At 40.5% G+C, this 26084-nt stretch overlaps 1 protein-coding gene across 3 annotated transcripts in view; it reads left to right on the top strand.

Moving 5' to 3' along the window:
- Positions 1 to 26084, top strand: part of gabbr2 (gamma-aminobutyric acid (GABA) B receptor, 2) — a 909903-nt gene that overhangs the window by 737274 nt on the left and 146545 nt on the right. For all 3 annotated transcript variants that reach the window (XM_080208032.1, XM_080208024.1, XM_080208042.1), the window contains exons 9-10: positions 5127 to 5207; positions 10760 to 10910. In XM_080208032.1, coding sequence (XP_080064158.1) covers positions 5127 to 5207; positions 10760 to 10910 — 232 coding nt within the window. The remainder of the gene's footprint in view (positions 1 to 5126; positions 5208 to 10759; positions 10911 to 26084) is intronic.

Below are 26084 nucleotides of genomic sequence, written 5' to 3'. Positions count from 1 at the left end.
ACTGCAGGATTAACTCCATCATGAAAGTTTGCCAGAACTCATGACTCCCTCACAGGCATTACAAATTCAATGCTTGCAATTCATGTTAAAAATTTGAAAATAGCTTTCTACATGTTTAAATTTCTTGTGAAAATTATAGCCAGGACTCCTAAGTCAATTGCAATTTGTTGATACAGACAAATATCTGTTTTTGTTTAATAATAGGTATTGTTATTGTTTTATAATAAAGAAATACACCTGAAAAAAAGTCTACTCATTCATGGCTGCCCTCAAAAGGCTTGTTTTGTGCTACAGCCCAAGACAAATTTTTACTGCACTTTCTTTTCACCCATTCATCTAATTCCTTCTTTCTAGATAGATGTTTCTTTATGAGGTTGCAGTTGAAAATACAAACATAGAGTTGATCAGTTGTGTGGGGGACTGGAGCCGTATGTAGGCCAGTCTGGGAAAGGAAAGCAGGTCTCCTTTCCTAAAGGCTATTAGAACAGCTACAGTCCATCCAGTCCATGCTAACTGCCTGAAGTCCCTCTAGTGGAGGCAGGGGGAGAAGGTTGAGACTTCTGACTGGGGGGTTAAGCATGAAGCTTCTGATGGGGTGGGTTTGGTCTCACTCTAGGTGAGAGGTAATGGGATTTGGTCATCCTGAAATGATGGTATGGCGTGATGGGGGTTTACCCAAACATTTATTGGTTTGGGGGAGGTTGCCTGAAGGGTTGGGGATGCTCCCTTGTCTGCAGTGGGTTACAATGGTGGGGGGGGGAGGAGGTTGCCTGGCACTGTATTCTGAAGTGGAGATGCCACTGTTGGACTGGGGTAAATACTGTAAGAAGTCTCACAACACCAGGTTAAAGCCCAACAGGTGTCTTTCTTAGTAAACACCACTAGCTTTCGGAACGCTGTTCCTTTGTCAGGTGAGTGGGGAGTTCTGATCAGAAGCAAACATATAAAGGCACACACAGTTTACAGAATACTGATTAGAATGTGCATCTTTACAGCTAATCTGCTATTTAAGTCTTAAAGATGCAGACAATGTGAGTGGAGATAGCATTAGCATAGGTTAAAGAGATGTGTATTGTCTCCAGACAGGACAGTAAGTGAGATGTTGCAAGTTCAGGCAAGTCATGGGGGTTACAGATCATGTGACATGAACCCAAGATCCTGGTCGAGGCCGTTTTCATGTGTGCGGAACTTGGCTATCAGTTTCTGCTCAGCGATTGTTGTATGCCGTGAAGGCCGCCTTGGCTTTAGCTACGACAACGGATGAATAAACACCGCTCAACAATAACCAGGCAAGATTGTTCCATTCCTGTTGGCAAACACTTCAGCAATCACAGGCATTCGGCCTCTGATCTTCGGGTAAACGTCCTCCAAGATGGTCTTCACGACATACGACAGTGCAGAGTCGCTGAGCAGAAACTGATAGCCAAGTTCAGCACAGATGAGGATGGCCTGAACCAGGATCTTGGGTTCGTGTCACACTATCTGTAACCCCTATGACCTGCCTGAACTTGCAACATCTCACTTACTGTCCTGTCTGGAGACAATACACATCTCTTTAACCTATGCTTAATGCTATCTCCACTCACATTAACTGCACGTTTAAGACTTGAATAGTGTAAAGACTCGCATTCTAATCAGTATCCTGTAAACTGTGTGTGCCTTAAATGCCCTGTTTCTGATCAGAACTCTCCACTCACCTGATGAAGGAACAGCGTTCCAAAAGCTTGTGGCATTTACTATCAAGTAAACCTGTTGGACTTTAACCTAGCGTTGTGAGAATTCTTACTGTATCCTGAAATCAGGGCACCCTTAAAAAAGGACACTGTGATTTCTGTGAAGCCAGGTTTGCCAAAGTATTTCATGTTGGAGGGTTTTTTTTGCAACGAAAGAGTGGTTGAATCACACCTAGTTAGCGCTGCTAGCACCAGTGCAAACAGTCTGCTTTTCCCACTGACGGCAGCACATAGATTTTTTTGGAAGAATCGTGGCCATTAACTCTCCACCTGACCCAGGGTGCTTGCTTTTTTTGAGTTAAAGTTCTATCCGTTGTTCTTCCTGCCACACAGAAAATTCCTCAATGCAACAGAAATACTGCTTTAAATTCTCCTCCAGATCCATTTTCTAACAGCAAGAGAATTGACCTTTTGGGCAACTACTGTAGTGCATTAGCTGCTGGATTTACTTATAGGAGATTTTTAACATGTAGAATTTTCCCAGGGCTGATGTTTTCATTCTGAAAGACTTGTACAACATCACTCGGCAGTCTATTCCACTAAGAATATATAAATTGTGCAGGCATTAATAGGATCAGCAGAATTGGTTATTATAAACACTGGCACAGCTGTTGTAATATGATCCAATACTAATTTGATTGATAAGAGAAGTTAGATTCAAATCAGAAACCAAGCTCATTATATGCTGTACAAATCTGAGTTACAAAGCAATTGTTCATCAGTGCTGTTACTAAAGCTTTTATTTAAACATCACCAGGAATATATCCTGGTTTAGGATTCTTTAACCATTTTTCCATGGAAAAGACTTGAACATTATTATTTCTCTTGCATGAAATCTGAGTAAGAGAAGCCAAAAATGTGTTAGCAGGATAAATCTGAGTTTGACAATTGTTGCCCAGTAAGTTTCCTCCAGTTCAAATTAACACTGCCTTGAGGTGGCACCCACTTACCACTATCCTACCCATTGATTCTCAGTTTGGTTTCCACCAGATCCCTTCAGCTTTAAGTCTTTCCAGAGTCAATTCAGATATGTGCACAAGAGCTGAAAGCCAGAGCGGAGGTGAAATTAAAAGCCCTTTGCATCAAGAAAGCATTAAATTAAGTAAATCGCCAGTGAATCCCAGCAAAGTCGATGTCAATGAGAAAAAAATTCCAAAAACCTGAGGACAGTCATCATTTGCAAGAAAATCAGCTGGTATTTAATGCCAACAATGGGCCTCCCACCCCCACCCCAAGTCCCTCCACAGCCTGTTGGAGCACAGGTGGGAACCTCGCGTTTACTCCGAGGGGGTTACTCAGTGTGGTCTAAGTGTCCTCAAATACTTAACTGTCCAGTATCAAGCTGCTCAGGCAATCCAAACCCCAGTGGGATGGAAATCCCACTCCTCTGAGAGCTGCAAGCCAATCAGGAACCAGCTGTTGTCAGCAATGCCACTAGGAACTCTGGTTACAGCAAGTATGCTGTCAAGCCAGCTGAATCCTTGGTATGTGTGACAGCATGGGGCTGCACGCAGAAGGCCACCGGAGAGGCAGGTTTAGAGACGTCAAAGAGAGGACAGGGGTTGGCTTTCAGCACTGCTTCTCCTCCTCCCCATCTTCCCAATACTGGATCCCTCCACTGGGCACTGAATGTCAGACAACAAGAAATGCTCTCTACGAGGATGCTCACAAACCCCAGGGTTGCTGGACAGCATTCAGGAGGTACTGGTCCCATTAAGTCCATTAGTTACCACTAAATTCTGTTTGATAATTGCTGTCACATGGCTCATTAATAAGCTAAATCGGCATCCGCCGACAGCAGCATTCCCCTTTTGGACACTTCCCACCTCCGACTTAATTGGGGAATATTTTCCTATGAATCTGATGTGGGTATTCCCACCTGATCCTCCAAGCCAAAACCACCACCACCACCAACCCATAAACTACCCCCCACACAACCATCCCCCCAATCATCATGTCAGCTGTGCTCTGGCAGGTTCAATATATTCCAGTCTGCATCTTTAAGCAGCCTTTGAAATTGTGAAGTATCTGGCCACTTAAGGCTGAATATAGAGAGAAGTGTTTTAACGTTTCACATTGCTACAAGAGGAACTTTGTAAAAGCAAAAAACCAAGGAATGTTAATAAAATGTTAAATCAGAAAAAAACATTTTGTGACCTTTCAATACAACAGCACAGTGTTTAAAGCTTCTGATGATTAACAAAGTGGAGGAGTGTTACATAGGATGAGTATAACAAAGCCTGCCCTTATTTGACGCTTATGGCACCAGCCTCAGAAAACAGCAGTACAGACTGGCAGCTTGGTTCAGTATTCTTGAAAGCACCATATGATCTGGAAACCAATATGGTAGAAGTTATCATTTATGAAGCTACCATTATATGCAGTTTATCAAGTAAATGTCCCAAATTTAACTCCAAATGGATAAGTAAACATATTTGGTGAAGAAAAGAAGCTTATCAGTAGGTGAAGCTGTGATTCTGCATTATAAATAATTTATCAGAAAAGAATACATTAATGAAATGAGAGTCAGCAGTGATGCCATATGTGTTTATAATGTAAGCTAATGTTTATGCACATTCTGGCATTGCAGGACATCAAATTATCAACAGATCAGTTGAGATCTAATGCATTCTTATCAGTAATAGACTAGGGATTTAAGACACATTCATCTATTCCAGATATATGTATGTATATTCATAGATCTCATTAAACTACCAGGAGAGCAATATCCCTCCACAGATGATCAAGGTTTAAACATGCCCTCTTATTATTTTGGACATCATTATCTGTGTATTATACCAAAAGGAAATGAAAGATTAAAGACTGGGCAAAGAGCTATACTGCCTGTGAATTGGACACATTGATCTATGATCAAATTCCAGAGAGAACATTTCCTGAGAGGAAATTCTGCATTGGGAGTGCCTTGTCATAAAATCTGCTTATGTATCCTAATTATTACAATTATTTGGCTTAAATGATTCACTGTGCCAATGTATCCAATGTCACTTTTCTGGGAGGGATTCACAAACATGTTAATTTTTGGTATCTAAGAAACAATCCACCTGAAAAAGTTTGATATTTTGTTTGACAGATATAAATGGGAATTTTAATGAAATGAGACGCTTTCTACTCCGGATGACGGTGTAGTTTGTCGGTGTATGAAAATCTGGTTCCTAACTTACTATATTAATATCATTTTCATTCAGTTCTGAAAGAAATATTCACTTGCATGACTGAATATTTCAGGTACAAAATGGAGTTATTTGTTGCCAGATTATTCAACCTATCAGCCGAGTGTGAATTATGGCTGTAAAGAAAATATAACATTCGCAATGAAATTGCTTAATGTAATGCAGGAAACACATGAATGAAATTTTCTCTGTTCCTTTACAGATAAAATAGAAGTTAAAGTTGGAGAATACAATGCCATAGCTGACTCCCTGGAGTTAATTAACAACACTCTTAGGTTTCAAGGTAGGACAAGCAGAATGTTCATATCTGATATCTTTGTTGAGACTAAGGTGGGAACCTGAAATTTGGGATTCCGCTGCGTGCTACAGAGTTAAAATTTTAGCTTCCATGATCAATGTAAACATAAAAATACAGGAAATAAGAGCAGGAGTAGACTATTTGGTCCTTGATTCCTGCTCTGCCATTCATTATGATCATAGTTGATCATCCAACTCAATAACCATATCCCACCTTCCCCCCTATATCCGTTGATCCCTTTAGCTCCAAGGTCTAAATCTAACTCATCTTGAAAACATACAATGTTTTGGCCTCAACTGCTTTCTGTGGTGAGAATTCCACACGCTCACAACTCTCTGGGTGAAGAAATTCCTCTTCATCCTAGTCCTAAAAAGTATACTCCATATCCTTAGACTGTAATCCCTGGTCCTGGACTTCCCCACCATCAGTGACATCCTTTCTGCATCTATCCTGTCTAGCCCTATTCAAATATTACAGGTTTCTGTGAGATATCTCCTTATTCTTCTAAACACTGGCAAATATAATCCTAACTGACTCAATCTCTCCTCAAAAGTCAGTCCTGCCATACCAGGAATTAGTCTGGTAAATCTTCATTTGACTCCCTCCATGGCAAGAACATTCTTCCTCAGATAAGGAGACCAAAACTGCATACAATATTCTGGGTGTGGCCTTATCAAGTCCCTGTATAATTGCAGCAAGACATCCCTGTACTCTCATCATCTCAATCTGAAGACCATTGCCTTCTTTACTGCCTGCTGCACTTGCATGCATACTAACAGCAATTGGTGTACAAGGACACTCAGGTCTCATTGCATAATTCTCTCTTTGTAGCCATGCAGATAATTGCCTTCCTGTTTTTGCTACCAAAGTGGATAACCTCACTTTAATCCACATTATACTGCATCTGCCATCCATTTGCCTGCTCATTCAATTTTCTACTCACACTGAAACATCTCTGCGTCCACCTCACAATTCACCCTTCCAAGCAGCTTTGTGTGGTTTGCAAATTTGAAGGTATTACACTCACCTAAGTCATGAATATATATAGTGTGAATAGTTGAGGTCCTAGCACTGATCCCTGTAATCCTCCACGAGTCACTGCCTACCATTCAGGAGAAGACCCATTTATTCCTACTCTTTGTTTCTTGTCTGCAAACCAGTTTTCTGTTCATCTCAATGCACTACCCCCAGTCCCATGCACTTTATTTTACGTACTAATTGCTTATGTGGGACTTTGTTGAAAGCCTTCTGAAAGTCCAAATAAAGCAGTAAAACTACTAGTGTAAGCTGCTTATGTATTGTTGGAGCTGCATGCATCCAGACAAATGGAATATATTTCATCACACTCCTATTATACCTAGCCTAATAGAAGGTGGTTGTGAATGTTGCAGGTCAATCAACTACAAGACGTCATCACACTCCTGGCTGTGGTCTAGTTAAGTTTCTGTTTAATAGTTATCCAAAGGATGTCAATTGTGGGAGATACAAATGTCAGGTGGAGGTGGTTAAACTGTCTCTTGCGGGACACAGTTTTGGTCTGACACTTGCCACCTTATCATCGCAAGCCTGAGTTTTGTGCGTGTCTTATTGCATGCAGGCACATACTGACACAGAGAAAATTAGCATGAGGGTACAGCAAGCAATTAGAAGGCAAATGGCATATTAACCTTTATTTCATGGTGATTGGAGTACAGGAATAAAGGCACCTTGCTAAAATTGTACAGGACTTTGGTAAAGCTACATCTGGAATATTGCTTTGATCCCCATATGGAAAGATATAATTGTATTAGAGGTGGTACTAAATTGATTTCTGCAATGAGGTATTATCCTGTGATGAGAGGCAGATTAATTTGAGCCTGTATTCTCTGGAGTTTAGAAGAGGCAATCTCATTGAAGCATACAAGATCCTGATAAACTTTAATAGGATGGATAGTGAGAGATTATTTCTGCTGGTCAGGGAATCTAAAATACGGAGGTACAGTCTCAACATGGGGGTTGATCAATTAGGACTGAGATGAGGAAGAATTACTTCAAACTGTGGATCTTTGGAATTTTCTATCCCTAGAGATTTAAGGAGGCTCTCTCATTAGATGCATTTAAGGCTGAGTTGAATGGATTTTTGGTCTCTTGGAATCAAGGAACAGGCTGTAGATTTAAAGCCCAAGATCAGCCATGATCATATTGAATAGTGGAAGAGGCTTGATATATGGTTGCTTATGGTCAATCCCTCCTTCTTCTTATGTTCCTATTTGAAAAATTGTGATTGGAATTGAGCACTGCAATCATGAACAAGCATTCCCCTTCTAAACTTCTAATGGAGGAGTAATAATTGATGAAGCAACTGAAGATATTTTGGTGGAATAAACAGCACTGGAGTACTCCTGCAGTGATGTCTTGTGGTTGATTGACCTGCAACATTCACAACCACCTTCTATTAGGCTAGGTATAATACCAGACAGTGACAATCTTTTCGCCCTAAGTCCCATTGACTTCAATTTTACTTGTGTCCCTTAATGTTACATTTAATTAGATTCTGCCCTGATACCAAGAACAGTCACTCTCACCTCACCACATAGTCCTAATGAAACCTAACCCGAACATTAATGAACAGGTTATTGATGAAAAAAATTGTCTTGATAGCACTGCCAGCAACATCTTCTATAAGCTTTTTGATGACTGTGAATAGACCAGTGGGGCTGAAATTGGCTGACTTGGATTTGTCCTGTTTTCTGTATCAGAAAATTTTCCACTTTGTTGTGTAAAAGCCAGTGTTATTAATGTACTGCAAGGGCTTGATTAAAGATACTTACTGGTTCTGGGGCACAAGACTTCAGCAATGCAGCTGGGATGTTGTCAGTATCCAGGGCATTTGCTGTCTCCTGTGGCCTCAACCATTGCTTGGAGTAACTAAATAGGTTGGTCACTGACATTCGTGATGCTGGGAAACTCAGGAAAAGGCCTTGTTGGATCATCCACTCTGCACTTCTAGCTGAAGGCGGTTGCAAATGCATCAGCCTTGTCTTTTGCACTGTATATTCTAAACTCCATAATCATTGATGATGAAGATGTTCTTGAAGCTTCCTCCTTCCAGTTTAGCACAGTGGTAGTGCCACACAACTACAGACTCCCTAGAAGGTATTCTGCACATGGATAATCAAGGACAATCAATTCGCCACCATTATCAGCATATGTATTCCTACCCTAGAAACCGATATAGTAACCAAGGGTGGTTTTGGTCATAAAAACAGAAAATGTTTGAAAAACTCTGGAGATTTGGCAGCAACTGTGGAGAGAGGAATAGAGTTAATGTTTTGAGTCCGTGTATATAGTCTTCAGAGGTAAAGAGAGGGAGAAATGTGATGAATTATATAGTGTATCAGTGGTGGAGCTACTGAAGCAAATAAGAACGTCAGTGATAGGTGTGAGCTTGGAGAGATTGCAACAAAGATGTGTAGGGCACGAGACAGAGAAAGTGTTAGTGGCACTGGTCTACCCGAATGAGTCCTCAGCTCTTTTGGATGAGATTGGGGATTTGAGTCCTTCAGGTGGTCTCTTAGAATCTGTGGAGGAAAAGAAGAATTAATAGATAAATCAAGTTCACCATTCCAATAGTGATCTGGATTGGTAGATGAATGCAGCATCTCTGGCCTATTCACTTTCAGAATCACAGAATCATTATGGTGCAGAATGAGGCCATTTAGCCCATCCACCATGTCTGCACTGATTCTCCAAATGAACAACTCAACTAGCGCCATTTCCCCACATTCTCCCTGTAACCCTGCACATTCTTCCTTTTCAGATAATAGTCAAAATTCCTTTTGAATGCTTCAATTGATCCTGTCTCTACTACACTTCTAGGTAGTGCATTCGAAATGCTAACCACTCACTGCGTAAAAAGATTTTTCCTCATATCACTTTTGCTACCTTGATGAACCCTCTCATTCTCTTTTATTCTCATTGTACTTAATCATGAAGTTTGATACAATTGAGTGATTTGCCAGACCTATTCAAAGACTCAACCATGTTGCCATTTAATTATTATCCAATTTGTGCAACATATATAAATGTACTGCAAAGGGCTTGATGTTGATGCTTGATGCTTTTGCCCTCTCTGTTTCTGACCATCAACAAAATTTCTGTCCATGTTGCTGGATTTGCATGTAGCCCAGACCAAATAAGAATGGCAGATTTCCTTCCTTAATGCACATTGGTGAACAAGATGGATATTTATGACAATTCAGTGGTTACATGGTCACCATTATTAATACAAGCTCTCTTCCCACATTTTATTTAATTCAGCAGATTACTAGACTCATGGACTGACCTCTTTAGGTGACGGATGACAGCAGAGAATAGTAAGCAGTGGAGGAATATTGTTCACAGTATACCCAACCCTTGCAGTGAGAACTGTTGAAAGACCAGACAAGAGAACAGTCTGGTACTATAACAGCTGTGCTACTATTTTTGCAAGCTTTATAGTCTTCCTGCCAAATGTCTTACTTTATGCATCATTGGCAAATTCAAGATTTTATTCCCTATCCCTCTGTGCAAATCAGTTTCTTAAGTGATTTTTAAAAATCTGACCAAGTACTGACTTCTTGGCTTTTGTGACTTTTCATTTTTATCCAACATAGGCAACACTAATATGTGGGCTTTAATAAAGGGTCATCTGGACTTGAAACATCAGCTCTTTTCTCACCTTACAGATGCTGCCAGACCTGCTGAGATTTTCCAGCATTTTCTCTTTTGATAAGCAACACTCAGTTGCTCTTTCTGTTTCTCAAAAGAATTTCTCTCCATTTTGCTCTATTTAACTACATTTCTGTAACAAGTCTCATGTGATATACCTTACCAAATGCTTTCTGAAAATCCAACTATACTACATTTACTAAATTTTCTTTAACTACATAGTTGATTCATGTATAATTTTATTCCTGGGTCCTAATAACAGAGAAGTCCTTTCTTTTTAGCCCTCCTCTAATTTTGCTCCAACAATTAGTTTCTGAAATATACCTTTATGTCTCAAGATCCTTAAACACATTTCTCCCTCTCTTACATTTGGCTCAAGGACAGTTATCAGCCCTTAACAGCTGTAGCTGTCCAATGTCCTTGAATCTGACCCCATGGTACAAAGTACTCTAACCATCAGGAACACAGCAGAGATAATTGAATGAGCGGGCCTCGCATTATCAGGTGAGGGTAACTCAGTGTAGTGCAAGCAAATGAGCTGTCTGATGAATGAAAACCACTTCATCCACCTCATAATGTTTGTTTCTTAAAAAAAAAACATGAAATAGATAATTTTAAAGACATAATTGAATAATGAATCCTTGGTCAGAGCTAGAGTATGATGGCTTGTGCTTTTTGACGTTGATGCATGAGTAAAAGGTGCCTTTCAAAGTTGGCAAGGCAACCAGTGCTGCTGTGTTTTTGATTTTGATGATTTAATTTAATGAATTGTGCTAAATACTTCAGTGTGAAATTCAATGGATGTTATTTTTGATCATTTTAAGTTGAACTCCTGTTTCTGTTTTCAGGTGTCGAGCCTCCGAAGGACAGGACTATTATACAGCCACAGCTGCGCAAGATTTCCTTACCACTCTACAGTATTCTTTCTGCTTTGACTGTCTTAGGAATGTTCATGTCCAGTGCTTTTCTCTTCTTCAACATCAAAAATCGAAACCAGAAGTAAGGATTTTATTTAAGTTCTTTCTGGGGGAGAAAAAAAATACGGCTGCGTTAAAACAAGTCACATTAAAGAGTTCCGATAACGGCCGGAATTTTACTGTCCCGTCCGCCACGGAAATTGGAGCAGTCAGGGTGCAAAGTATGGAAAGGTCCGTTGATCTCGGGTGGGATTTTACTGTTTCTGGACAAGCAGAGCTGTAAAATCCCACCCAACATCATAAAACCACAAACCGTGCTCATGTAGGATGTGTTCATCATCTATAATAATGATTACAGTCCTACCATTGATCTGTGGTAGCCATTCATCTTCAGTGTATGTTATGAAATTCATGGGGTTAGTTTTATACAACCAAGTCCAGCAGCAGATGGTATGTTAATACTGACAGTGAAGCTCTGGCTAGTATTATGTTAAATGATTAACTATTTCCATGTGATTGCTGTGAACTTAATGAATGATATTGAGTGAATGGACAAAATAACTAATTGCTAGCAAGTGTACTCGTAAGTTGTTAAGCATTTAAACCAAGACAAAACTATTTTAAAAGAAAGACTTTCACACATATAGCGTCTTTCATAGCCACTGCTCAAAGTCACAGCTGTAATACAGGAAATGCAGCAAACTCATATAAGCTCACATGGAGTGGCACAGTGGTTAGCAGTGCTGCCTCGCACCACTAGGGACCTGGGTTCAATTCCCAGCTTGAGTCACTGTCTGTGTGGAGTTTGCATGTTTCCCCTGCTTCTGCGTGGGTTTCCTCTGGGTGCTGTGGTTTCCTCCCAAGTCTGAAAGATGTGCTGGTTTGGTGCATTGACCCAAACAGGCACCGGAATGTGGCACTAGAAAAATTTCACAATAACTTCATTGCAGTGTTAATGTAAGCCTTACTTGTGATTAATGGATAAACTAACTAACAAATAAACAGCAACATGACAATGACCAGATAACCTGTTTTTATGATTGTGATTGAGGGATAAATGTTGGTCAGGATGCTAGGGAACTCCCAAGCTCTTCTTTGAAATTGTGCCGTGGGATCTTTTGCATCCATCCAAGGGAGCAGCTGTGGCCCCCATTTAATGCCTCATCCAAAACCACAACACCTCTGACAATACGGCACTCCATTGGTACTGCCTTTGATTGTTAGCCTTGAATTTTGTGCTCAAGTCCTAGTGCATGTCTTGAACCCAAAACCTTGTGACTCAGGGATGAGAGTGTGCTAACAAAGCCACAGCTGGCACACCTGCTGGAATTTACTCTACATTCAGTGGTGTTGAAGGCTTTCTTCATCCCATAAACTAGCCCTTTGCAGTTGTCAGTTCCAGTGAAACATGCTGCAATTGATTTGTGATGATTCTGTGTTTTGGCCTATATCTGAGTGATTTAGTTCGGAAACAACGAGCAAGATGGCAAAGACTGTTTAATGTAGAAAATGTCTCCAAGTACTTTAGAGGAGGAAAAGAAGGGAAAAGAAAAACAAACAGGAATAAAGAAACTGATGAGAGAGTCAGGAGACTTAACTAACAATTTTTTTGGTCAAAAGAATTGTTGTGAGTGGGTTTTCAAAGATGGAAAGAAATGAAACATCAAATTAGTTTGGGGAAGGAGCTACAGAGAGTAGGTTTGCTGTAGCTTAAGATCCTTTCAGCTGTGTTGAGTGAGTGGAGCAGCAATGTACATAAAGCAAGAATGAAAGGATAGAAGATTGAAGATGTATAATGAGGTTGGAAGGCTAAGCTGAAGTGAGTGATTTGAAGATAAGCATGAGGATTTTAAATGTAATGCATTAGGGATCAGGGACCCATTGAAGATCCATAAGGTGCAGGGAGGGCAGAGCTTAGTGCAGCATGGGAAAAGCTATATTTAGTTTATATTAATTTGTATAGGGCACTGAGGTACACTGGAGATAATGTTATAATGGAGTAAGCAGCTATTTTTGGAGGTCAAAAGGAAATGTATTTAAATTGCACATTTCTGCCAAGGATGGTCCTATACTGAAAGTATATATCCTTCATCAAACTATCCTGACTAAAATTGCACTGAGGCAACTGAAGTAAGTGTAAACTATTTTTATGGTATGTTTTTAAACTTTGGGATAATCCCAATTGACGTTGTTGCCCTTTCCCAGTCCTGATGATTTCTGTGTTCTTATGCAATGTAGAAAAGCCAGCTGAGAAGAAGAAAAAATAGAAAAACGCCGAATCTGAGCAACCTGCGGCAAATGTTTGAGTTCCAATTGATTTTATTTTAAACCTTTATGTTTAGTATTGTAGTAATTTCCAGTATTTTATTATTATATGTTACCTGCTTTAGTTTTGCAGGCAAGAAATCATATTTTACTTCTGTAAAAGGTCACCCAAGGGAAATGTCATTTCTTAGGAATGGCCAGCATTTTAATAGCTCAGCCAAATTGCTAAATGTTTCTGTTTCATAGGTCCCCTGCTGCCTATCTCCAATATGGTCGGTAATTTTACCTTCAGGCATTTGTTTTGTTCTGCTTCCATCTGTTTTGTAAGCTTTAGTCTGCATAATTTCTTAGCAGTTTTATTATAATTTGCAGTAGATAGTTGAGGTCTATTTCTCTGAAATGCTTGTTTATTCACACACTACCCCAATTCAAAATTCACACTATCTTCCTTTCGTATTTATTTGTTTGGAGAAGTATATTGTATCTGTCATGTGTGCAAAGGCTTTTCCTGTCATTTTGAGCAATCCACGGACCAATTTTCCAAATCCAATACATTGCGTGCAATATTTTACGAGGTACAGAAGCAATCGTAGAAACTGATTATGCCAGAACTCTACTTCTTTTACATACAGTGCACAGGTCTGATGGGCATTTTGTGAAAATATTATGTTTTGCAATAACATCTTGCATATCATTTTCTGGCCTTCGCACTGAGCTTCTTCAATGGCTACCCATGTTAATGAACATCCAGGGTTACTGGCATTGGACATTGTGCAGCAGAAAATGGAAAAGCTCATTAAAAAGGTTAATTCAAAAACTTTTGGACCATTTCTGCAGAGAGTTCTGTAGCACATACAGCACAGATGTAAGTTGTTTGGCTCAACTGTTCTGAGCCAAAGTTCATACTCCACAAGAATCTCCTCTCTTACAGAAACATCAGAACAGGAGTCCGCCACTCATCCCATCATTCCTGTTCCACCATTTAATGAGATCATGGTTGATCTGTGACTTAACTCCATGTACCTGCCTTTGGTCCATGCCCCTTAATAACTTTGCTTAACAAAAATTTATCTATCTCTAATTTAAAGATAGCAGCTGATCAAGCATCAACTGCCATTTGTAGAATTCCAAACCTCTACTACTCTTTTGGTGTAGAAGTTTTTCCTAATGTGTCTCCTGAATGGTTTGGCCCTAATTTTTAGATTTTGCCCCCTAGTTCTGGAATCTTCAACCACTGGAAATAGCTTATCTTCATCTGCCCTGTATTTTTCTGTTAGTATCTTGAAGACTTCGATAAGATCACCACTTAACCCAAACTCTGGAGAAAACTGATCTAATTTGTAGAATCTCTTTTCATGATTAAACACCTGAAGTCCAGGTATCATTCTTGTAAACTACATTGCACTCTCGCCAAGGCCTAATATGACCCTTAAGGCGTAGATCTGCTCACAGCACTCCAGGTCTAACCAGGGTTTTGCATATCTGCAGTACAACCTCTGCATCTTTATACTCCAGTCCTCTAAACATAAAGGCCAGCATTCCATTAGCCTTCTTGATTCTTTTCTCCACCTGTTCATGACATTTTAACTATTTATGCACCTGTCCCTTTGGACATCTACTATATTTAACTTTATACCATTTAGAAAGTACTCTGATTTATCTTTTTTCAATCCAAAATGAATACTGCACACTTACTTAGACTGAAATCCATTTGCTACAGTTCTGCATATTCACCTGATCTATCAATATCCCTTTATAATTTTATGCTATCATCTACACTGTCTACTATGCTGCCTAACTTGTATTATTAACTAGCCCCATCAGCAAATGCTCCTATTCTTTTGCCCTCATGCATTTAGCTTGCTTCCCCTTAACTGCAATTAAGCTATTTGCCTCAACTGCTCCTTGTGAGAGTGAGTTCTACATTGTAATTTTGGATAAATAAGTCTCTCCAGGATTGCCTATTGCCTATTTATGACACCTAGCTTTTGACTTCCCCACAGGTGAAAATATTTTCTATACGTCAACCTGACCAAATTCCACAATTTTAGTGATATCTGTTAGGATCCTTTTGCCAAACTGTTCATAAAGAAACAATGCCCATAATGCTGAGAGTGATACAGTGTCAGAATTCAAACTTTATTCAGGCTGATAGGATTAGAAGTTGGAGCATACATGTGGATAAGGCATCTTGTGAATGAGAAGTGCATAACTGTGCCACAGCAGTTCTTTGAAAGGAGTTGTGTCCTGTCCAGTCCTGCCAATAGTCCAGTTTCTGTTGTCGCATGCAACATTCCTGGCTTCTATACACGTTTGCTTACCCACAAAGCACATTCTGTGACAACTATAATGCAAATACAACCAAAACAGTGGGCACAGAGGATGACCAATATTACCTGCATGATATAGGGCTGCTCAAACAGCGATGCCTACACTTAGGCTAATGTATAATATTGTAGTATGGATGCCTTGCACCCAATACCCATGCTTGAAATGTGCTTGTTGCCCAGCATATCCCCGTGGTCTCTGATCATTGGGCCTCCCATAAAGTCAGGCTTGGATGGATCAATGAAAGATACGAAGAACATCTCAGTAAAGTCATATGTGATATAGTAGAGAAGGTGGCAGACCTCCAAAACATCACAAAACAGCCAGCAACCTTAATCCTATTGATGGCATGTAAAGATAGACCTTAGCATGTTGCCCTCATTATTATTGGAAGAATACCCTTAATAATGTTACCATTCTTCTGAGTTCTCTAATATACAAACACACACACAGTCATGCATATGTGTTGGTGAATATATTAAAGAAGTATTCAAATATGCTATGTATAGTGTAAAAGGTTTAATTATGGATGGCATCATTTGCTCTTGTACACTCCGACAAAGTGCACCCTGTGTTGCTTCATAGGAGATGGAGTCAGGCTGTTCACTTCTTTGTCTTAACAGCAATAAGGAGCCTGATGACCTGTTTCGTCATGTGGGCATCTATTGAAACTTCCTCCAGATTGCAGCGTCTGCATTGGTGCATGGGCAGGCTTATGTGTACCAGACAAGGACTCTCGCAGAAGGGCTGGGGTGGTGGAGGAAGATGACGGTGTTGAGAAGCATTACCTTCCTCAGTGACCTGCACATTCCTGATTGGCCTCCAGGTTTTGTTGATGGGATCAGCTTTTGGTGCACAGCAGTCGTCCATTCCAGTGATCACTGTGCCAATAGTGTGTGACTGTCCTGTTAAGGTTACATAACTGCTCATGTATTCCATGGAGATCAGCATTCATACTCTGAGTGGACTGATTCAGACTATGGAAGGAGGCTTGCACCCTATCCTGGCCAATAGAATTTTCTGTCATCCACTCTGAGTGTTGCTGTGCATATCCTTCAGGAGACAGGCCTGTCTCGCATGGTCAGAACTCATGTTGAGCCCCTGTGACAATATGGAGCTCATGACAGTGATGGACTCCTCCATTTGCAGCCCTGGAGTTCCCACTATCTCAGGGAACACTGCTGTTTGTCCATGCATCTGCAGTTGCCAAATATTCTTCCCCAAAGATGATTCCTGAGGTTTCACGTTCCTGTCAACTGGAGCATCATTGTGATTTACCTCCCTCCTCCGAAGGAGTCTGTGCGTGGATGTCTCTGACTCTGAGATCTCCATCTGCACTCTAATGTGGTGAATTATATCCTATGCCTCCAACTCCAGGCTATGTCCCGCCGAAGTTTTTGAACCTGAGTTGGTCAGATATGACGCTGCCTCCTTGGATGTCTCTGTCTCCTCTTAGAGTGTGGGAGATTATCTGATCTGGGCTTGCCAGCGATAAAGAAACAGAGCTGGAATCTGTGTGAGACATGAAAAGAGTTATATAGGTAGAGCCCTTCTCATTGTGAAAACACAATCACCCTATCTATATGACACTATCCCACCCTTGCACTCCCTCTCATGCTAATGTCCCATTGAGCTGAGCAAAGATCTCTACCATTATCACCATGTACCAAGGTGATTTTTACAGCAGCTTTTATGATCTGTTACCAGCGATTCACTGCCACTAACAGACAGCTTTTCAGACACTGAAAATCTTTTTGGCCTCCTGTCCCATGGGATGGTTGTGTCCTGAGCATCATAGTGCTCATTCAGATCATTGTCTGTGCGCTTTCATGAGCTGTGTACACGTACAAACCTCAATGCCAAAGCAGAGTTTTGAGCCATGTCTTGCACCTTCAATGTAACATATAAAATTGACCTTTCCCTTGGAGCTGTATTGGATGAGCCAAGCTATCACCTTGTTAGAACAGAATACCTGTCCAGGTGATTGCACTTCTTCCTGCGCTGATTCTACGAGTGATTATGGTGTCCTGATGTGCTCACTGCTACCATCACTTGAATTCAGGCCACCTTGATTGCTGCAGGAGGATGATGGCCACAAGCAGGGTAGGGAACTGATCTCCTGTTCTGGATATCTTCCAACAATTTATGAAGATCCTGGCCAGAAGGGCCTGGGCTAGCAGGAACCATTCCTTTCTCTGCAGCTCCTCTGTATAAAAATGTAAGATAAAAAAGGTTGCGAGCCATTCAGATTGCAATGCTTTATTTCACTTTTTGTTTGTTTATATGCATTAAACATTACTGGGTATGGTGTGGTGAAGAAAATGACTCTGCAGAAATACTTGCTGCCATGTATGTTGCAGCTCTAACTTAGAGGTAATGTATTGTGCTTTGCGACTATTGACAGCCCTTCTGGTTTACTCACTCTTGGTCACACAGTCATAACATCACAGTGTGCAAGTGTAAGAGCAACAGTTTGGGTTCTTCTGATCAATGGGTGTCAAGTTTGAAAGTGGCTGGCATAATGAGCACGTTGCTGTTCATTACTCATCCACTTAGTATTGGCAGCTAACTATCTGGCTGCTGAATATCTGTATTGGGTACCATGCAATTTCCATGGCTGTGTCTTGAAAATCCACTCCACGCTTTCAGTGACTCAGTAGACTTCGATTAGGCAGCATCAATGCTAATTCTCCCATAGGAAAGCCCATGATGGACCATCCGTTCCAGGGTTAGCTAAGAGTTGGACAACGATTACAGCTTGGATACTGACCTGAAAATTGACACCTTCTCTGAGGCACAGGGACTTCACCATAGATGACCAACTTCTCAAATGGGTGCGAATCTCCCGATCCATGCTGGGCCTGCCTCTCACCACTTCGGAGGTGGCTCACCACCCCCAGATCAAAAATCTGAAGTTTGGGCAAACACTTTTAGAGGGAGTGTTCACAGAGCAGGTAAATTTTCCCGTCTCTGTGCACCCAATGCTTGTGTAAAGTCTGGGTCACAGTTATTGATGTTGTACAATTGTAGCAAGACTTTTTCATTCCTGTACTCCAATTCCCTTGCGATAAAGTCCAACATGTCATTTGCCTTCCTAATTGCTTGCTGCACCTGCACCTGCATGCTGCATTTCTTGCATTCCTTGTACAAGCACACCCAAATCCCATTGAACATCTCAAATGAAGCAAAATACTGTAGATGATGGAAACATGAAGTAACAACAGGAAATGCTGGGTAAACTCAAGAGGTCTAGGCTGCATCTCTGAAGAGAGAAACACAGTTGATATTACCAGGTCATTGATCCTTCTACAGGACTGAAACATTAACTGTGTTTCTCTTCACAGATGCTGCCAGTCCTACTGAACTTATCCAGAATTTTCTATTTTTATCTCACTGATCATCAATTGAACTTACAGGCTTCTCAGTTGTTAAAAAATATTGTGGTTTGAACTCTTATACTCTGTACCACTGTTACCTGTTTACTTAATCTTTCTATAGAAACATAGAAAATAGGAGCATGAGTGGATCACTCATCTTTTTGAGCCTTCCTTACCATTCAGTATGATTATAGTTGATCCTTTATCTCAATGCCATAATCCTATGCTCTCCCCATGCCTCTTGAACCTTTAGAATGTAGAAATCTATCTATTTTCTTCTTAAATATATTCAGTGTCTTGGTCTCCGCAGCCTTCTATGGCAGAGAATTCCACAGGTTCATCATCCACTGAGTGAAGAAGTTTTTCTCCATCTCCAACCTAAATGGCCTACCTTGTATCCTGAGACTATAAGTATCTCTATATCCTTCCCACTGCTCACTCTTCCACCTGGCCTGGCATCATCAGCACATTTTGATACATTCCTTCATCTTTCTTCTTCTAAATCATTAATATAGATTGCCAATAAATGAGACTCTAGTACTTATCCTTGTAGTACTCCAATATTGACAAATAAAAATAAACCTCCCACATCTGAACATCCCATCCAGTGAGGTAGTTGAAATATTGACCCATGTAATTCCATGTGACAAATTTAAGATGTTCACAAAACCAATTAAAGGGAAAGTTAGCAAAACTTTCTTTACACAGAGGAGATTGGAATGTTGAATTCTTTACCAAAAGGCATTGTTTGAAATTGATCATTAAATATGTTTTAAAATGTATTAGATGGTATTATCACTAGGCTATTAATCCAGAAATTTAGCTAATGTTCTGGGGACATGGGTTCAAATCCCACTATGGCAGGTGGTGGAATTTAAATTCAATTAAAAAAATCCGGAATTACGAATCCAGTGATGACCATGAAACCATTGTTGATTGTCGGAAAAACCCATCAGGTTCACTACTGTCCTTTAGGAAAGGAAATCTGCCATCCTTATCTGGCCTACATGTGACTCCAGAGCCACAACAATGTGGTTGATTCTCAACTGCCCTCCAAAAGCAGCTAGAGATGAGAAATAAATGCTGGCCAGCCAGTGACGCCCATGTCCCACAAATGAATAAAAAAAAAGAAAAGGACCAGTGAGGATGTGTTGTTGGAGGCAGTCCAGAAAGGTTCACTAAGTTGATCCCAGGTTTGAACGGATTTTCTTATAAGAAGTTGAGTAGGTTGGGCCTGTACTCAGTGGAGTTTAGAAAAATGCAAGATGACCTTACTGAGATGTATGGGATTCTCAGGGTCTTGACAGGATAGATACTGAGAGACTGTTTCCACGTGGAGGAGAATCTAGGACTAGAGGGTATAATCTCCGAGTAAGGGGTCCCCAGATAAGACGGCAATAAGGAAGAATTTCTTCTCTTCGAGGGTAGTAAATCTGTGGAATTATTTATTGCAAAAGGCTGCAGAGACTATGTCTTTCATTATATGTTCAAAGCTGAGATAGACAGATTTTTAATCAGTAGGGGAATCAAGAAAAATGGGGATAGAATCATAGAAAAACCACAGCACAAACAGGCCCTTTGACCCACAAGTTGCACTGATCATATCTCTACCTACTAGGCTTACCTATAACCCTCAATCCTATTAAGTCCCATGTACTCATCCAAAAGTCTCTTAAAAGACCCTAACAAATTTGCCTCCACCACCATTGATGGCAGCCAATTCCACTCACCCACGACCCTCTGAGTGAAAAACTTACCCCTGACATCTCCTCTGTACCTACTTCCCAGCACCTTAAACCTGTGTTCTCTTGTGGCAGCCATTTCAGCCCCGGGGAAAAGCCTCTGAGAATCCACCCAATCAATACCTCTCAACATCTTATACACCTCTATCAGGTCCCCTCTCATCCTTCGTCTCTCTAAGGAGAAAAGACTGAGCTTTTGCAACCTATCCTCATAAGGCATGCCACCCAATCCAGGCAACATCCTTGTAAATCTCCTCTGCACCCTTTCAATGGCTTCCACATCCTTCCTGTAATGAGGCAACTAGAACTGAGCACAGTACTCCAAGTGGGGCCTGACCAGGGTCTTATACAGCTGCAGCATTATCTCCCGACTCCTAAACTCAGTTCCTCGATTGATGAAGGCCAGTACACCATACGTCTTCTTAACCACATCCTCTACCTGCGAAGCTGATTTGAGAGTTCTATGAACCCAGACCCCAAGATCCTTCTGACCTTCCACAATACTAAGAGTCTTACCCTTAATATTATATTCCTTCATCCCATTTGACCTGCCAAAATGTACCACTACCCATTTATCCGGGTTGAAGTCTTTCTGCCACTTCTCTGCCCAGTCTTGCATCCTAACTATGTCACACTGCAACTTCTGACATCCCTCCAAACTATCCACAACACCTCCGACCTTTGTGTCATCGGCAAATTTGCCAACCCATCCCTCCACTTCCTCATCCAGGTCATTTATAAAAATCACAAACAGCAAGGGTCCCAGACAGATCCCTGGGACACTCCACTGGAGACCATGCAGAAAAAGAGCCACCTACAACCACTCTTTGCCTTCTGCGGGCAAGCCAGTTCTGGATCCACAAAGCAATGTCCCCTTGGATCTCATGCCCTCTCACTTTCTCAATAAGCCTTGCATGGGGAACCTTATTGAATGTCTTGCTGAAGCCCACATAAACCATATCTACCACTCTTCCTTTGTCAATGTGTTTAGTCACATTTTCAAAAAACTCAACCAGGCTCGTAAGACATGATCTGCCTTTGACAAAGCCGTGCTGACTACTTTTGATCATACTATACGTCTCTAAATGTTCATAAATCCTGTCTCTCAGGATCTTTTCCAGCAACTTACCAACCACTGAAGTTAGACTCACCGGTCGATAAGTTCCTGGGCTATATCTACCCCTTTCTTGAATATAGGAACCACATCCACAATCCTCTAATCCTCCGAAACCTCTCCCGTCTCCATTGATGATGCAAAGATCATCGCCAGAGGCTGTGCAATCTCTTCCCTCGCCTCCCACGGTAACCTGGGGTACATCCCTTCTGGTCCCAGCAACTTATCTATCTTGATGCTGTTTAAAAGCTCCAACACATCCTCTTTCTTAATGTCCACATAATCAAGCTTTTTAGTCGACCGCAAGCCTGCACTACAACCACCAAGATCTTTTTCCACCGTGAATACCGAAGTAAAATATTCATTGAGCACCTCTGCTATTTCTACCGGTTCTATACAAACTTTCCCACTGTCACATTTTATAGGACCTATTCCTTCGCATCTCATTCTTTTACTCTTCACATATTTGTAGAACGCCTTAGGGTTTTCCTTAATCTTACCTGCCAAGGCCTTCTCATGACCCCTTCTGGCTCTCCTAATTTCCTTCTTAAGTTCCTTCCTACAAGCCGTATAGTCCTCTAGATCCCTAACATTACCTAGCTCCCTGAAACTTTTGTACGCTTTTCTTTTCTTTTTGACTAGGTTCGTTACAACTTTCATGCACCATGGTTCCTGTAACCTACCATAACCTCCCTGTCTCATCGGAACGTTGTCGTACAGAGCTCCAGGCAAACATTCCTTGAAAATCTGCCACCTTACTTTGGTACATTTCCTGAGAATACCTCCTTCCAATTTATGTCTCTAATTTCCTGCCTGATGGTTTCATATTACCCCTTACTCCAGATAAACACTTTCCTAGCTTGCCTGATCCTATCCCTCTCCAATGCTAGTGTAAAGGAGATAGAGTTATGATCACTATCCCCAAAATGCTCTCCCACTGAGAGATCTGACACCTGTCCAGGTTCATTACCCAATACCAGATCGAGTACAGCCTCTCCTCTTGTAGGCTTATCCACATATTGTGTCAAGAAACCCTCCTGAGCACACCTAACAAACTCCTCCCCATTGAAACCCCTTACCCTAGGGATATTCCAATCAATATTTGGGAAATTAAAGTCTCCCATCATGACAACTCTGTTATTATTACATCTCTCCAGCATCTGTTTCCCTATCTGCTCCTCAACAACCCTGTTACTATTGGGCGGCCTGTAGAAAACACCCAGTAAAATTATTGACCCCTTCCTGTTCCGAACTTCCACCCACAGAGGCTCTGTAGACAATCCCTCCATGGCGTCCACTTTCCACTTTCTCTACAGCCATGACACTATCCCTGATCATCAGTGCCACTCCCCCACCTCTTTTGCTTGCCTCCCTGCCCCTCCTGAAACATCTGAAACCCGGCACTTGAAGTATCCTGTCCTGCCCCTGAGACATCCAAGTCTCGGTAATGGCCACCACATCACATTTCCAAGTTGGGATAAGTTAGGAAAGTGGAGTTCAGGATTATCATATCAGATCAGACATGATTTTACTGAATGATGTCATTCAATCTGAATGAGCAGACTCGATGGACTGAATGGCCTACTTCCATTCCTAGGACTTATGGTGGGTTGGATGAATTTTTTTTGCTGTAATATTCTATGCTTCTCCATTATCATAAGTAATTTTGAGAAATCCCATTACTATTGTGTTGTTGATCCATTTGTGTGTAACATTTTTGTTCCGGTGTTTATTGTAGTTTCTATCCTTGTCCTTTGATATTTTCTTGAATCTTTATTTTCATGTTCCATTGCTTCCAGATGGCCAAAAAAGCTCACATCCTGTTGCTGCGTGGCACTGTATGCAAGTACACTAACATGCTATGCCATCAGACTATCACACCACAACAGCAGTTTTTCACATTCAGCTTAAGTGACATAAAATAACAGTTACGAATACAGAAAATTAGAACAAATCGTGCCTGCAGTGAAGCTGCCATTTTAACCTTTATTTGACTGCTATTCCTCTTTGACAACTGGCATGTATCATCAAAAATGTTGTTAAAGTCAAGGCTCTGAAATTTCGTGATGGCTTTCTTGATAAACTGTCATAACTACAATAGGAGACCAGACAAATGCCCTTAGAAACAATGTTGCATGTTGCGAATTTAAATTCCAGTTTCGAAATTTGAAAAGTGACTGCAAGGCTGGTTGATTTGCCATTTAAAAAAAACAGCTCATTGATGTTCTTTGGAGAAGAAAACCTGCCATGCTTAACCACTCTGGCTTTTTGTGATTCCAAATCCCACCCCAGATAGCCAATTCTCAATTGCCTGCTGGATTTGCCAAGCAAGCCATCCAGTTGCATTTAAAGGATGGCCCTATCACCTCAATCTCAAGTAAGTGGGCATGAGCATAAGTGGCAGCCATGCCAGCAAAGCCCACATCTCACAAATGAATTTACAAGATAGTACATTCAGAGACTTGTGTAGGTACGACAAACAAAATGCACTCCTTCTGGTCTGTAATATTCTGTGATAATTCATGATGAATAAATATGAGCTTGGCAGTTTGCTGCATAGTTGACTTATCCTGCTCGTGTTAAATGCTGCCAGTGAGCCAACTTAGTCACATGTGGCACAATATCAAGAAATAAATTAACAATATAAGAATGTAGTACAGAGCATTAATGTAAATTTACATGGTTAAAGAGAAAACATTTGATACAATAGGCTTCAGACTTCTTTTTGATTACTGCTGAGTGACCTTGAATTCATATTGTATGTCAACAATGCACCTAAGATCAACCTTCAGCTTTTACCAATGGAAACAGTCAAGACATTAAATGACATTGGAAAATGCCAACTTTAAAAATAAATTCTGCTAAATAATAATACATGGAAATGAAATTTTGCATGATGTTAATGCAAGTAATTAAGTGGGCAAGATTCCCGATTTTAATAAATTTATCACAATTGTGACTGTTCATAAAACATAGTAAGAATTTGGAAAGCAAGAACATTTCTCTGATTATTACTCAAAATTTAATTGGTGCTTGTTAAGGTCAATAATGAAGAGTTTATGTAGCATTTCACAGCTTGATAGCCCAAGTGTAAAGTGGGTATTTAAATCCAGATCTTCATAGCATTATTGAGGTAAATGAATGGGAAAATATTCATTCATTACCATAATCATCAGGGAAGTTGCTAGATCCATTCTGTTGGCCTGGCATGAAGCATAATAGATACACTGGGGAGCAAGAGAAAAAAAATGAACAAAAGAAAGCGCAGTAAGATAATATTCAAACCAGTTATCAAATTGATTACTGCAATTCCAATTTAAAAGAAACTAAAAAAACATGATGCCAATGGGCATTTCTGAGAAGAAAGTCAAATACATATGGGAAAACATTCAGTTTCTAAGGAGTTAATGAGTCATCTCTCCCACCTCAAAAAATGTTGTTGTGTGACACTTTGCATTTGATGCAGTTTTGAGCATTGTGACAGCTAAAGAGAACACTTAGGAGAATTCAGTCGTTTGGCGGTATTATCACGAGACTAGTAATGCAGAGACCCAGGGTAACGCTATGGGGACCCAGGTTTGAATCCCACCATGGCACACCATGGTGAAATTTGAATTCAATAAAAAATCTAAAATAAAGGTCTAATGATACCTATGAAGCCATTGTCGATGGTTATAAAAAAACAATCGGGTTCACCAATGTCCTGTAGGGAAGGAAATCTGCCACTGTTACCTGATTTGGCCCAAGCGTGGCAACCACAGCAATGTGATTGACTCTTAATGATCACAATTCAACTATAATTAGAGAAGGGCAATAAATACTAGCCCAGCCAGCAATGCCCACATCCCACAAATGAATAAGGAAGGTAACTATATTTTCTGACCAGGCAATATAAACTGTTGCTTTCCGACTCTAAAGCAATAGGTTAATCAGTAGTATTATATAAAGTTGAAGAGCTCCACTGCATTTCATTTAAGTTAATGATTCTGGATATGCAATTCTCACATTTGCCACCATGACAAATTTAACCATCCTCTTCTGAAATATTTATTTTACATCATTCATTCATATTGATCGCATCTTCTTTCAAACTTAATTGTTAGGTTTCAAAACTATAGTTGAAGGCTTAAAGTTTTTGCTGAAAAACTGAACCACACTACATCACTGATCAATTTCATTTTACAAACCAAAAAGGTACCCAAAATACATTTATTCATATCAGTTTCTTGTTTCAATGAGGAGGAGTAGACCATTAAGCCTCTCAAGCCTGTTCCACCATTCAGTGAGATAATGGCTAAAATGTTTTTAAATTCCTTGGCTCCACACCTTTTTCTATCCTGGGCTAGCAAAAAATCTATCAAGTTCAGATTGAGCTAGCATATATTGTTTTTTGTGGGAGAGAGGTCCAACCTCTATCACCCTTTTTCAGA

This window comes from Carcharhinus amblyrhynchos, chromosome 2 (genome assembly GCF_965287045.1).
Source record: "Carcharhinus amblyrhynchos chromosome 2, sCarAmb.v2.hapA, whole genome shotgun sequence".
Classification (NCBI taxonomy): domain Eukaryota; kingdom Metazoa; phylum Chordata; class Chondrichthyes; order Carcharhiniformes; family Carcharhinidae; genus Carcharhinus; species Carcharhinus amblyrhynchos.
This window is presented reverse-complemented; position numbering and strand designations above follow the sequence as displayed.